This window comes from Aptenodytes forsteri, unplaced genomic scaffold (genome assembly GCF_000699145.1).
Source record: "Aptenodytes forsteri isolate BGI_AS27 unplaced genomic scaffold, ASM69914v1 Scaffold398, whole genome shotgun sequence".
Taxonomy (NCBI): Eukaryota; Metazoa; Chordata; class Aves; order Sphenisciformes; family Spheniscidae; genus Aptenodytes; species Aptenodytes forsteri.
The window spans coordinates 1,399,451-1,413,277 of NW_008794545.1; the positions used below are offsets into that span (position 1 = coordinate 1,399,451).

The 13,827-nt window shown below is 41.2% G+C and overlaps 1 protein-coding gene across 2 annotated transcripts in view; it reads left to right on the top strand.

Annotated features, from left to right (window-relative positions):
* The first annotated feature begins 11,722 nt into the window (after positions 1 to 11,722).
* The window catches only part of STAC (SH3 and cysteine rich domain), a 75,008-nt gene continuing 72,903 nt past the window's right edge, over positions 11,723 to 13,827 (top strand). For both annotated transcript variants that reach the window (XM_009272423.1, XM_009272424.1), the window contains exon 1: positions 11,723 to 11,839. In XM_009272423.1, the coding sequence (XP_009270698.1) occupies positions 11,723 to 11,839 (117 nt within the window). The remainder of the gene's footprint in view (positions 11,840 to 13,827) is intronic.

A 13,827-nucleotide genomic window follows, 5' to 3' on the forward strand; every position in this document is an offset into this window, starting at 1 on the left:
CCATGCTTCTCTACATCTCCCAGTAAATCCCAATAGATATTATAGTGTAGTGGTATTCTCTGAGTGAAAAAAATAGTAGGTTAAATTTGTTGGAGAGCCCTGACAAACTGTTTGTTAGATAAGGCCCCCAATATCAAAGCTAGTCTTATGGTGAATGTATAAATTGTTTACATGTCCAGGACTGATAGTGGAATATGAGTCGATAACAAGGGTGACTAATTAAAGCAGAAACTCCTTGTTTCCTGAACTAACATGTAACATTTGAAGGGAATTAGTAGGAATGCCTGAGGCTGAAATAGGGACATGGCTTTTAAACTATACTGAGATGCGTTGGAATAGTTACACTTCTTTGTGAGACAGACTCTACAGAAAAATACAGAAAATAGGAAAGTGTGTGCTAAAAGCAGGGACTGTCCTTTCTGAATAGGAATGTCTGACAGCTAAGACGAATTGGTTTGGCTTTGTCGTTTAAAATAGCAACTGATATTTTGTCAAGTTGCTCCCTCATGGGTAGTCTCTTACAAAATGAGAGCAATGATTCCATTAATTTGTGTCTCTTCTGTGGTCCCAGGTGATGTAGTTAATATAGTTTCTGTAATATCAAGTTAATACTTATTCCTCCTTTTGGTGCATTCTTCTATAAATTTGCCCTCAGCTCATATTATACCCTCTGGTAGTAGAGAAGTTGAAAGTTGAGAACAGAGACTTTAGGCTTGATCTAAAAAAATTGTAAGAGCTATGAAAATGAAACTTCCACATGTGTCTTCAGATGCAACTTAGGTTCTGGCTCACCTGCTTTCCAATGATACTTCATGCTACTAAACCCATCTGTGTAAATTAACACAGCTCCCTAAATTCAGTTGAGCTATGGCTGCTTAACCCAGCTGAATACCAACCAATATTGGGCCAACCCAACACCTGGACATTTCACAGAATTTTCCCTCTTCTTCCATTCATCTTTGTCTCCGCTTTCCTTTTTTTTTTTTTTTGAGTGCTAAATTTTTAAAGGAAAAAAGTGCGAAGAGCACAATCCCATAGCATCTTGACTCATGAGATTGACAAGGTATTTCAGCAGGAAACCTTGGAACAAAGTTGACAAATGCAAACCTGCTCTTGACTTGGATAATGCTTCCCAAAAAGCTTGGAGAAGTATCTGGTCCTCAGTCCAGGGAACCTCTAGGAGGAAGATGGAAAGGCGCCTAGTAATGCTGGTCATCAGAAGATCTCCTAACTCAGCCGTTTCATTTCTTGAATTAGGTGAAACAAGCCAAACATGTATGCAGAGAAAATTTACGTTTTCAGGAAGGAATTTCACCTAAACTCTAATTTCTGTTTTATATATCAATCACAGTTGATGAGATTAAATAGTTAACAAAGCAGTTATTGATATTGTTCATGGCTCTAGGAATTTGTGAGTGGTCTTCTTGGAGGTGAAATGAATACTGGTATAAAACTTTATTTCACAAAGTAATTTTATATGTTTCCAGGGATAATTGTCTCACAGTGACTGAAAGAAAAAAATAACCAGGGTAATTTGGTACAGTCAGATGGTACAAGAAGCGCTGGAAAGAGGTAAGCATTGGAAAGTAATATACCCCAGGACTATTTTTTCCTTTTTTTCATGCCACTTGAAAAAAAAACCCCATAGTTAAAACATAGTCAAAATTGATGCTGATCTCTCAGGCTAACATTGTCATGAGTGAAAACTTCAGGGAAGTTTGGCTGTATTCCATTTTTTCAGTTCTGTGCTCTTTTAGGAATTTTAATTTTTTCTTGGATAATTAGATCTCTGACATTAGACGCATATAATTAACAGGGAAAATGGTTTGCATGCTGACTATAATAGCACTGTCTGATCTGTTTGCCAGATAACTGTTACGGCCTGGTTTTTCAGAACCATTTTATTCCCACAGATAGCAGCAGACATGCCTAACTGGAACCACCTGGATTTGTTTGCAGGGATGAAATCCTGGGACATTTTACTGATTTCAGTGGTCCCAGGATTTTGCACACATCCTCAAAATTTCCCTTTAAGATAATCCTCTTTCAAAATATTTGTTCTTTTGATAGTTGAATGTGAATGAGTCCCCCTTGTCAATAGAAAAAAAGGACTGAAACATCATGTGCAAAGCTGTATTGCTCAAGGAAGATGTTCATTAGAATTGGCACAGAAGATTTTACTGTAATTTTCAAAATGTGCCTCTCTGGGTGGGAGGGAGATGTGTTCTCTTTAAACTAAAAAATAGCTTTATCTGTCTTTTGTTAACCAAAGTTCAGGACTCTGGTGTCATTCATGTCTTTTGGAAAATTATACCCAAGTGTTTTTTAACAGCCTATTTACCAGCTGCTAAGCAAACAACACCTAACAATAAAGGACTGGAAAAAAATTGGTTGAAGCTACTTGTTACCATGTATTTTATGCTACTTACAACTTACTTTTTGCATTTAGATCAGATAAAATTTTGATTCAGTAGAATAAAGCTTTCAATCCTGACTTTTTAAGGAGTAACAATATGGACATGAGGTGAGTGAAGCCAACACCAGATTACTTTTAGTTTTGTTTCTGAGCATGGGGTCCAGGAGTAATTTTTAGGTGCCTAATAATAAAAAAGTAATAATAACAAGGAAAATAGCCCTAAACTGTTTTGGACCAAAGTGATGTTAGGATTTTCAGCTAAGTGCTCGATTATGGTCCAACTTTGCTGTCCAGGTCAAAGGAAGGCAGGTTTCACATCTGTGGAAGAAGAGAAAGGTCCATGAAGCATTTTTGAAAAATCCCATGAAGATTTGAGCACAGTATACTTCAGTTCATGGAGAAATGGCTTTTAAGACATATTGCAAGCATCCTTATAACTCCACTGGCTGCAATGGGATTAAAAAAAATATCCTAAAGAAGTCAAAACCTTTACCAACTATCTGCAGTTAAAGCATATCATTCACAGCTCTGCACAATCTTTGCTTTTCTATGTGGAAGATAAAAATAGATTTCCTACACAAAGCTCTCGTTAGGGGGTCACACAAATACACAGCAGACATTTTTTCTAAATCAGGTCATTCTCTACACAACTTCTTTTGATGCATGGAGTCCTTACTGCAGCAATCTTTCCCCTATCTTTCCTGGGCATTACTGCCTATTACTGTCTATCATTCAACATGGCTACAATATATGAAGCCATTACTGTGCTAAGTATGCAGCATATGAACATATATATATATATATAAAACTACTGCTTAACTTCTACTTTTTTTACTTCAATGTCTTTGTTTAAGCTTTCAGTCTTGAAAATACCATTGTGGCTTCTTTTTTCATTTTTAAAATTGTTTTTATACTTCTTCCTCCAGTTTCTAATAATCAGTGCAGAAAAGCAGAACTTTGTTTGTCATAACAGAATGGAGGGGGGGAGCAGAGGGGAAAGCAAAGGGAAAATTTTGGTGATAAAATCTTTGAACAGAGCCAAATATTGCACAAGTTAGAATTACAGTGCCACTGGGATTGAGTAGACACACATCCACTTTTTAAAATGATTATTTGTTTGTTTTACTGTAATACCTAAGACTAGACAGCAGGCAAAACTAGCTGCTAGATGCTGTACAAACTCAAAATAGAAGGACAATACCTAGCCTGAAGAGCTCACAATTTAGATATAAACTTTCTGTGTTTGCGGGAGTTCATATCTGAGGGTTGGTCACATCCCCTTGAAAAGACAATCTCATCTGTTGTATTCCAGTTTGATTACTAATACTCTCCTTTTCATATCTTCTCGTGAATCAAAGTTTTTTTCTGACTGAAGTTATATCTTCTTAATGTCTGCATCTCTTGAATGTTCTGATCATGCAGACTACCAAGTCTGCTGGATTTCCTTGTATCTGGGATCCCAGAAGAATGCCCCAGTTTGAAACAGTCCCTGACATTATGAGATGATGGCTATCCCTTCTGCCATAAACTGCTGCTTTCTTTAATTGTTGGTCCCCGAATTTATATATGTCCAACAACCTGTGCTCAGTTCTGTTAGTTCTGCTTTTGGCTAAATTAAAGCATCCCAAATATTAGTCCTCCCTAGGCTTTTGTAGTACTTGCTTTTCCTCCAGATTTCAGCCATCCTGATGCTCATTGCTCAGTAGTCTTTTCTTTCCTCATTGTCCAGTAAAAGAGACTAATAAGACACAGCAGTATTGTGGACTACAAAATGAAAATAGAATTTTAAAATCATACAGAGATATATTAGCTAAATCATCATTCATGTAACTTTGCCTCAGTTATCTTAACAAAATCAATTTGACCAATTATATGGATAAATCTACAACATACTTCAGTACCCTGCTTACTCAAAGTCTGAAACCATACAGCTCAGTTATTAGGCATTTGATTTTGAGATAGCCCATTCCACGGAAACAACAGGAGAGGTCCAGCTCTTACTGGGTTCGGTGCGCAATCCCTTTCTGTCTGAATACTTCAGACACTCTGAGGCATCAGAATGACAATTATAGAATGGTATTACTGCAGGTGGTATGACTAACAAACATAAGGAAACCTTAAGTGATTTTTTTTTCTTAAATCCAATGAAGAATAGAAATAGTTATGAATGTGGAAGGTAAAGGCACTCACACTTTGGACAGTTTTCCCCCTCATTTTTCTTTTATTTATCTTCTTTTCTGATGTTTGTACTTCTAAAAATCTTGACTATCTTTGCTAGTGAAATCATTTGCTCTTGCAGCTGAGCTTGACCCCTTTGAATAATAAGAGGCAGCAATATGTACTTATCAAAAGAAGCAGTCACTCCAGAACGCTCTGTGTTGAGATTTCAAATGGAAGTAAGTGATCATATTCTTTCCTATTGCTTTAAGCAACAAAATATATCAATTGTATGCACTGGAGCACTTTAAAAAATGGATGTTATTTCTGTGAAGAAATCTGGTTGGAAAGGTTCTCAACTACAATGCTTAGTGGTTTTATCACTGCTTGTAGACTTAATAGTGAGATCTGATTTTTTCTATGTAAATTGACATGAATCCTTTTAAAAAGGTATTGATTATATTTGATAGGCTTATAGTGATAGTCTTGTCTTTACCAAGAAGACAAACTTATCTTCCTATTATCATTTTGCCCTGGACTCTAAGACTTTCTATTGCTTTAAATAAAATAATATAAATCATTGTAGATAACCTCTTGCAATGTTTTTAAGGTTTACCTTTATTTTTTTCTCAATTCAAATTTTACTTCGCATTTTTATTTTGAACTGGTAACTATGTAGAGAGATAACAACCCAGCTACCATCAATATCTTTCAAATTTTGCATCTTATCAAGATTCAAGAAACAAAGCCAATATATTTGGGCTGTAAGATATTCACTTTCCCATCAGATTTATAACAGGCTGAACATTTATTTTCTTTATTGTTGTTTGAGAGCTGTAATGGATCATTATAATAAGTTACATAGTTGTGGGCAAGCCTCATCATACACACTTCTATTCCAGTTGACACATGCACTAATCTGATAGAGTGAAATGTTGATCTAGATAATGAAAATTTCTGATATTTCTACAAAGCTTTTCATCCTATAGGGTCCGAAGGCATTTAAAAGATGTGCTGTGCGTAACTGAGTTCTACCACACCCTGTAGAAAAGCCCCACTTTCCTGATAAAGGTCAGTGGCACACTGAGAAACCCTTTTTTCTTCTAAAGCAAAATATGATAGCACAACTGTTGCAGGTTTGCAGTTCACAGTGAGGTTCATTTTGCATTCAGCATGCATGTTTGTGCCTAAATATTACAGTGACGGGCACGCTGTAACTACCTAAGACAGGAAATACTGTGCATGCACAGCCTTTTAAAAATTGGTGCATAGCCATAAGATATCTGTATGAAAAAAAATGCATATACATATCCTTGTGTTCACCGCCAGCTATGCTGGGAATGTTTGCCAGATCTTATTTGGGATTCTATTTACAGTCTAAGCAAAACGTTGCTCTCAATGCATTTTCACTGACATTAGTTAAGAAATAGCTCACGATGACGGTATTCAATACGAGAGTGAATGGAGAAAACAAGAACCTGATACAAATACAGTGAAGCCCTGTGAGCTGTCATATTCAGCTCACACCTGGAAAGGCTAACAACCGGACAAAGGGATTTAAGGGACAATTCAGGTCGAGGAAGGTCTAAGAAAGAAAGAGGTGATTGAAAGCTCCCTTCTATCAAAAACCTTTCAGAAAAAAAAATAGGCCCAAGATCCAGCGTGGTGACCCTGTGGGGGATTCCTCCCACCCCACCCTGGAAAAGGCTGAGGAAGAGAGGTAGATAGAGCTGACTGAGATGGTATGATTATATGAGACCCTTCTGAGTGGTACTGAGAGCAATCAGGCAATCAGGAAGAGTCTTAATGACTATCCAAGGAAACAGAAGTGAGGTTAAAACAGAGTCCAGAAAGAGTGGAGGAGATGATGTTAATTATCATAGCTTTGTTATCTCTTTAAATATTTAGAGCATGGATACCCTGAAAGGATTTAGTACATGGCTAAATCACCACTGCAGCAACCCGTTGAACTGGTTCAGGGCATTTCTGCTACAGTCATATTGGACCAAGTCAGTAGATGGTTATTAAATGGCAGGAATTTCTAGGAGCATCTGTGAGTTGCAGGAAATGGTGCTACTGATTTCACGGGCCTGTTCTTTTTATATCGCATTCCTATAAAAAGTGAGAAGGAATCATATTGCCAGCAGAGATGTAAAATCAGGTCGGGACTGTCGCTGGTTATTTAAAGGTATTGCAATGCTTTTTGTAAGACTGAACATATTACATGCTGTATCTTGGCTAAATTCCATCCTTTATAATTATATCCTCTTCTCCCCTTCTCAAACATTTCTTGCTGTCACAAGAGGATGCAGCATTCTTCTTTCTCCTGGTCTAGATGTCTGGGTAGCGGTGTTTCAGTCTCATCGTGATCCCTCTGAAAGACAGATTCAAGTTGCCCAAGACGCAGCGTGATCTCTGCATCACTCCCTGTAGCATTGCTGTGGATGGAGAGAAAGAGGGTTTTGAAATTAATACTCAGGCAGAGTTTCCATTTTTCTCCCTGCTTAAGTACAAGCACAAATCTGTTGGTTTGGCTTCCTCCACCGTTACTCGTTTGCTACAGTATAATCACTCCCTGGAGCAGTGGGAGGCTTAATACTTTAACTCTAAAAAGTACTTTGAGATCATTTTAGTCAAAATGCAAACCCCCAGTATCCCATTAGTACTGGGAATGCTTTCAGAGCATTGACCAGCTTGTGATTCCAGCTTGATGAGCTGGTGATTGTAGCCCTTAGATGGCATTTTGATAAGCAGAATCCGGTGTGTGTGTGTGTTACTATGTTAGCTGCTCAATGAACTGCCAAGATTGTACCGAAAGCAAACAAGAGGTGTGTGACTATAAACAAAAAATCCCAGCCACCTGATACTATTTTAATATCGTTTTCTCTGTGGGTACAATGTTTGCTGGTGAGAAGTGCCCACGAGCCTGTTACTTGGAAACACAGGCAGATACTCCACTAGAGCGATGGTCTCGTCTTTGCAGTCTAGTAGCCAGCTGTGGGCAATAGTGGATATTTGAGAGCAGAGCCTAGTGAAGACATCCACCAGTACATCTGGCCAAATGCACCATGCCAAAAGTAAAATTCCCATCACAAATGGCACTAGACAGGTATCTTGTTGCCAGTTTCCACAAAGACAAAATTGAATTGACTAAGAAATGAAGCTACTGTTTCTCACCTGGAACACTCACAAATTGGACTGAGGGACTTGGGGAGAGGCTGATCAAGTTTCATTGCAAGTGCCAGAACTACAACTTTTTTTCTGTGTCTAATAGTTTTCTGTGGCACTCAGTCTGCATCCTCTTGGAAGTTGGACTCTCAGTAGGCTTAATCCCTCTTTCCTTTGAGGGCTCTGCTTTGGTGGCAACCAGCCTGATTTCTCACTGCTTTGTACATTTATAGAGAGAGGTACATAGTGGTTTAAACTAGTGCATTTATCAGTAGTATCGTCTCTATATGCTCCCTTATACCCTCTTTGCTCAAGAGTATGAGATGGTTTATGCACCAGACAGTGAATACTTACACCTATAGCTCCCTCTCTCCTTTTTACTTCTTATTTTTCTCTAGTAAATACATGGGGGTCTAAAAGACAATAACATCTTTTGAGAAGTACTGATTTCCTATCTTTCCTTTGGTGAAATCCAGCTCTGCTCACATACTTCTTTTGCAGAAAAGTGCTCAAATGTTTCAGAGGAATGTCTGTACCAGAAAAAGAAGGCAAAAGAACATGGCAAGGGCCAAGACCTCTACATCAGCTTAACCTTGCCACTGTGGAGCTCTACAGCAGGTAGGAATTGGCAGTACAGCAGTGTGTATACATTCCTGGTGTCAGGAGCCTCTGGGATGCTCTTATCGTGCCGGCTGCAGCCAGAGCTTAGGAAGAACTGGTGGAGCCCCAGCGCAGAGGAGTGCTCTGCATCACACCCTGTCACCTTTGTGTGGGAGGCCAGAGAGTGGGAGGGAGGGAGGACGGACATGGCATAGCACCCATGCAGTCAGCCTCGGACCACCCAGCATGGGAATGCTTGGTGGTGACGCCAGGCAACATTCAAGCGCCTTTACACGGTGCAACAACTTCAGCTGGGGGCTGAGAATCGGCTCTCATGTTTTATTCATCCAAATTGCCTTTCCCCACTCTAGAAATCTACACTCATCTCTTCACTAGAGAATCTGTTCAATTTCCTCTTGTTTAGCACTGTGCTGCAGTGTTCACATTTCCGCCGAGTACCTTCACTTAGAGACTGATCGGCAGTAATCACAAGTCCAACTTCTCAGGAGTGAAGCGTGGGAGAGAGAGGGAGATGTAGGTTCACCTAATTTGATCAGTCTGTTTTGTTATACAGAATATTTGATTTTCAATAGCCAGCTCCTGTGGAAGGAAGTAAAAATATAAGAAATCCAGCTTCCTTTCCTTTTTGCTTTTTTGGTAAGATTTTAGGTTTGACTCATCTTTCCCAGGCTAATTGTCAAGAAACTGACAGATCAGTCATGGTTGACAAGTGAGTAATTGGGAGAAGAGAGGGAGTGCAGCAGGTGTCAGTACTAATTTGGTAAAACAACAACAACAAAAAAAAAGAGTGGAGAGTGGTATGGTAGTCACTTACACAGTCATGACGTTACAAGCTTTTCATACAAAATGTGTGCAGGATTTTACAACACTTAGAGCATTAACTATTAACCAGCCACTCCAGGTCCATTTTAAAGGCGACCTGCAAGTTCACCAGAAGATTTTTTTTCATCCTCTTAACAGGAAAGACTGGTTCACAACGCTGCTGGGGAACTGGACAAAAATTAGGTTCATGATTCTCACCTGTCACATTGCTGGGCACACAGAACAGTCCTTGCAGGGGGCAGACCCCATGCCCTGGCCCTGACTTGGTTATGCTAGGCTGAACCATCAGGGAAGGATACCACTGCCAGAGCTGGAGCATTCAATCGCCGTCGCCCTGCCAAGACCTCCATTGCCCACTGCTGCCCTAATTCTCCCAAACTGTGACTCTGCCCAGTCCCCGCTCATTGCTAAGAGGCCGATTTTACAGCAAAGCCCAAATCTCACTTGCTGAGTGGAAGAAATAAGTTTTGCACCTGGAGAATTCCTCCGGCTCTGAAGAGAACAGTCTAAGACGCTGCTGTATCTTAGAAATCAAACCTTTGGAAATAAATTCTTTTACTTACTTGCCAAATCTGCCCCTCTGAGCTCTGTATTTCCTTACTTCAATCTCAGTTGTCACTGACACTGCCTCAACAGCAACCAGTGTTCTCTTTTTGATCTCTGTAATGGTGTTAGCAACTACAGGCCAGATAATAGGTTCTACTGGCAGACTCCTAAGACGCACTTTTGCTCTGAAGTAGCTGTACAAATAGCATTGCAGCACTTCATGTTTATTGTCTGCTAAAGATTTCAGTATCTTATATGCTCTATTTCAGAGAAATAAAGCTTTTTTCCCCATCTAACTGCCAGCCATGGAAATTCACCGTGGATTCAAAGCAAAGCTGATTTTTTTCCTGGCTTCTGCATAGTTATTGAGAATACAGAGGCTTCAGGGCAATTTCTGCTCTGGCTTTCATCCATATAACCCCTACTATCTTGAAAACTTGCCTTCACTTTCACACATGAATTATTTGAGGTGGAGAGGCCCTGCAAGGCAGATCCAGGTAGCAGTTGTGTTTCTAAGGAATGGGGCTGGAGAGGAATCTGGTACCGTGTCCCAGAGCTACAAGGTACTGAAGCTCCTCTCTGACTCAGACCTCAGCAAATCACCTCCAAACACCTGTACCTCCAGTGTAGATCAACTAAGCGACAATTATTTTCTTCTCACTTTCCAGGATGTAAGTATTGCTTATTGAAAACATGTTTGGGTTGTTTTTTTCTGTTTTCTTTAAATGAAAGAAGCATCTCCACCAGACATATGGAGTGGCTCCCGCTCTGCAAAGCATCTATCTGGTGGGGAGCGCATCCATTCAACCTTTCACAACACGGACTTTAATTCAGCAGTGAAGAGAGCTGACAGGCACCTTTGCAGCAGATTTAAATCAGAGGCAAAGACTCGAGCAGTATAAAGCAATCTGAGCCAGCCAGCAAAGTCGTGCTGACCTTCTACCGGTATTACTGCAGCCCCAAGCGTGACTTCAGGTGCTGCGTCCTCGGGAATGACAGCACCGGGGGAAGCCAGCAGGCCCTTCCCGATGGCTGTCTCTGCTCCGTTGCTGCCCGATGGAGTGTTATCACTATGACAACCTACAGGTATAGGATGTGCACGGTAGTGGGAGCTCCAGCTGACCCTGATTGCGTGTGCATTGCTCAGAGCTGGGCTTCCCTGCCCGGGAGGGGAGCAAAGAACACATGGATCTACAGGTGACTCTCCCCTGACTCTGCCCTGTCACTTGCTAGCAAGTTTGAGATGTAAGGCAAGGTGGGAGCTTTAGAGACACTGGGTAGCTAGGATATTGAATAATCTTCTCTGGGACAAGGTAAGGGAAGACTCATTTTTCTCCTCTATTTCTGGAGTCCTTCAGGAAAAGCCTTGTAAGAATATGAAGTTGCCCTTCAAACTCTGCCTTCTCCAGCCTGTTAAAAGGTAAAATGCTTCCAAACCTCTCATACACTGCCTGCCTCTCTGTGTGCGTGTGTGTGTGTATGTGCATGCGCTCATTACTTTCTTTCACTACTATGACAGCACATGCTTCTCCGAAGCTATTCACAGCATTAGAAATACAACTCCTCCCTCCAGTGCCCCGTGTGTGTGTGTGTGGCTCGGGCTTTCTGCTTCGGCTCACTCCCCTCTGATCGCGGGGCTGACGGTCACGAATCTGCTCCACACCTCCAGGCTTCACACGGAGGGGAGGAGGATCAGGGAAAACACAGAAGCAGGCACACAACTGACCTACAGAGCCATCAATAACTTACTCCCCTCGCAGCAGAATTGCACAGGGGAGGGGAGGGAGGAAGGAGGGAGAGGAGAAAGAGGGGGAGGAGGAGGAGAAGGAAAAAAAGAAAATCCAGAGAATTCTAGTCTTGCAAATGTAGTGAAACCGAGCGGTCGGAGTTCATTTGCTCTAGAAGAGCAGAGAAGAAAGAGGGCATTAAATGAAAATAAACGAGAAGGGTCTGTAGCTTTTTTCCTGATAGCAGCAGTGTTTTAGAGGTAAAATGATTCCTCCGAGCAGCACGACTGAAGTCAGCGTGGATAGTGTGGAGAAAGAGAATGAAGTGGAGAGCACGGAGCAGCCCCCCTCTCCAGCATCAACTACCAGCCAGGAATCAAAGGTACTTGGAGAATGAGTTTTTTTTTTTTTTTCCTTTTTCTTTGTTTTGAAAAGAGATGTGTTGCTTTGATTTTTATTTGGAGCCCTGTGCCAGGATCAGCGGTAGAGTGCTATGAGCCACCTCTGATTGCGGTGCCTGCTCTGACACTCCTACTTCTGAATTCTCCGTGTCACCTGGGCAGCTCAGGAGTCTGAACTGGGAAAATACCTGCCTTTTGAGATGTTTGGGTTTGGGGATTTTTTCTTGTGTTTTCTTCTCCTTATTACAGTAAGGGCCTGGGGGAGTGGTGGGGCTCAGGGAGGGAATCAATGCCAATAGATGTTAGCTATTTTCACACCAAGCATCAGATCACTTAAAGGGTTTTGTTCATGGTTGGAAAGATTGATTTTTCTCACAGGTTCAGAGAAGAGAATTTTACCTGGGGGCTCGGGGTGTTTCACCTGCCCCACCTTCTCTGGCAGACCCATCAGTGAACTTTACTGTTTAACAAGCCAACAGTTGAAACAGGATGTAAGTGACAGTTTTGACACAGTAATCCTTATGTACACTACCCAGAAAAGGATTTTTTTCACAGCCTTTTATTTATTTATTAATTTTTAAATGTAGTTCAATTTACCTTACTGAAAACCAACCTCCAGCTCAAATGGCATGGCCTCTGAATTTTTAATTGACTTGCATATGAAAAGTTTTTCTGCCTGCCAGTGTGTTACTTGGAAGATAGAGAGGTAAAGGGAGAAAAGTAGTAACCTTATATAATGAATGTTCCTTGCAGCTTACCTGGATAATGTGCTTTTACTGATCCTCTATTACTTACTTATGATTGATATCATGATAGCACCTGACAAATCTTCCTGTGAACTTCATAGTGATGCTATATGCTGTGTAAACATGTAAAAACAGGGAGGTCCTTGTCACTAGGAGCTTACAGCTGGGTAGAGCCTTAGGAGGTACTGTGTGAGCAAAACAGCTACTTGACAGGGAAGGTTTGTGCTGGCCCGAGTTTAAAGGCAGTGGCTGCCTGGGTCTAACTGCTACATTATTCCGCAGTTATAGCTAGGTTTCTGGAGAGTGAGTCGAAATTATCTGTCTGTGTGGGTAGAGTTCTGATGTGGGCTTTGGGTTTGTTGGTTTTTTTTTTTTATTAGATGTTATACTCCAAGGAGGAGAGCTAAGGTATTCCCTATGTAAAACAGCCTCTTTTAAAGAAAAGAGCTCTCCCAGCAGCAATAGCATACACTATTCACTATACACATTCAGCACTACTGGGACACTGCTGCAGTCTTCCTGGTTAATGGGAAATGAAAAGTAAATGGGTTATTGGTTTAACCCCAGGCTCTAGAAGGATCTGGTTGATCGGTACCTAAATCTGCCCCCCGAGACCACTTCTCTGGAATTGCTGAATTATTATTTAGCCAGTGGGAAGCTCAGCCCCCCAGTGAGGTCCCAAAAGTAACTGGAGCCTTCACTGCACTGCCAGCACCAGCTCCTCATGTGTGCTGGGCTGTGCACAGGGCCTGGTGGGCTGTGTACTCCCTGTGCTCCCAGCTGTGGTCCTCACTCAGTGCCAGGCAAGTGGTTATGGAGCTCGAGGTGCTGCTCACATGGTCAGGCACTTCAGTACAATGGTGCTGGAGGGGCTTTCCCACTGGGTGTCAGAGCACTGTGCCCAAGACGAACTGACCAGCATGAATCCTAAACTGAGAGAAAGTGAAGTGCTGCACGTAGGGTTCCTTCTTGCTGTTTGTGCATCCATGAGCTTGCAAGGATGACAACAGGAATTAGGCATATCTGGCCAGAGAACAAATAGGCTACAAACTGGTTTATAATCAAACGTTGTCATCATCAGTTTTTGCAGTCTTGTGAGCATTTGAAGCGATGCACTGGAATAGGCAAAAGCTATGACTGTGCAGTTGATGCCGTTACTTGCATACAGATATTTTTAGTAAACATATAATCTGCATATTTATATTTTAGAACTGCAAATATGA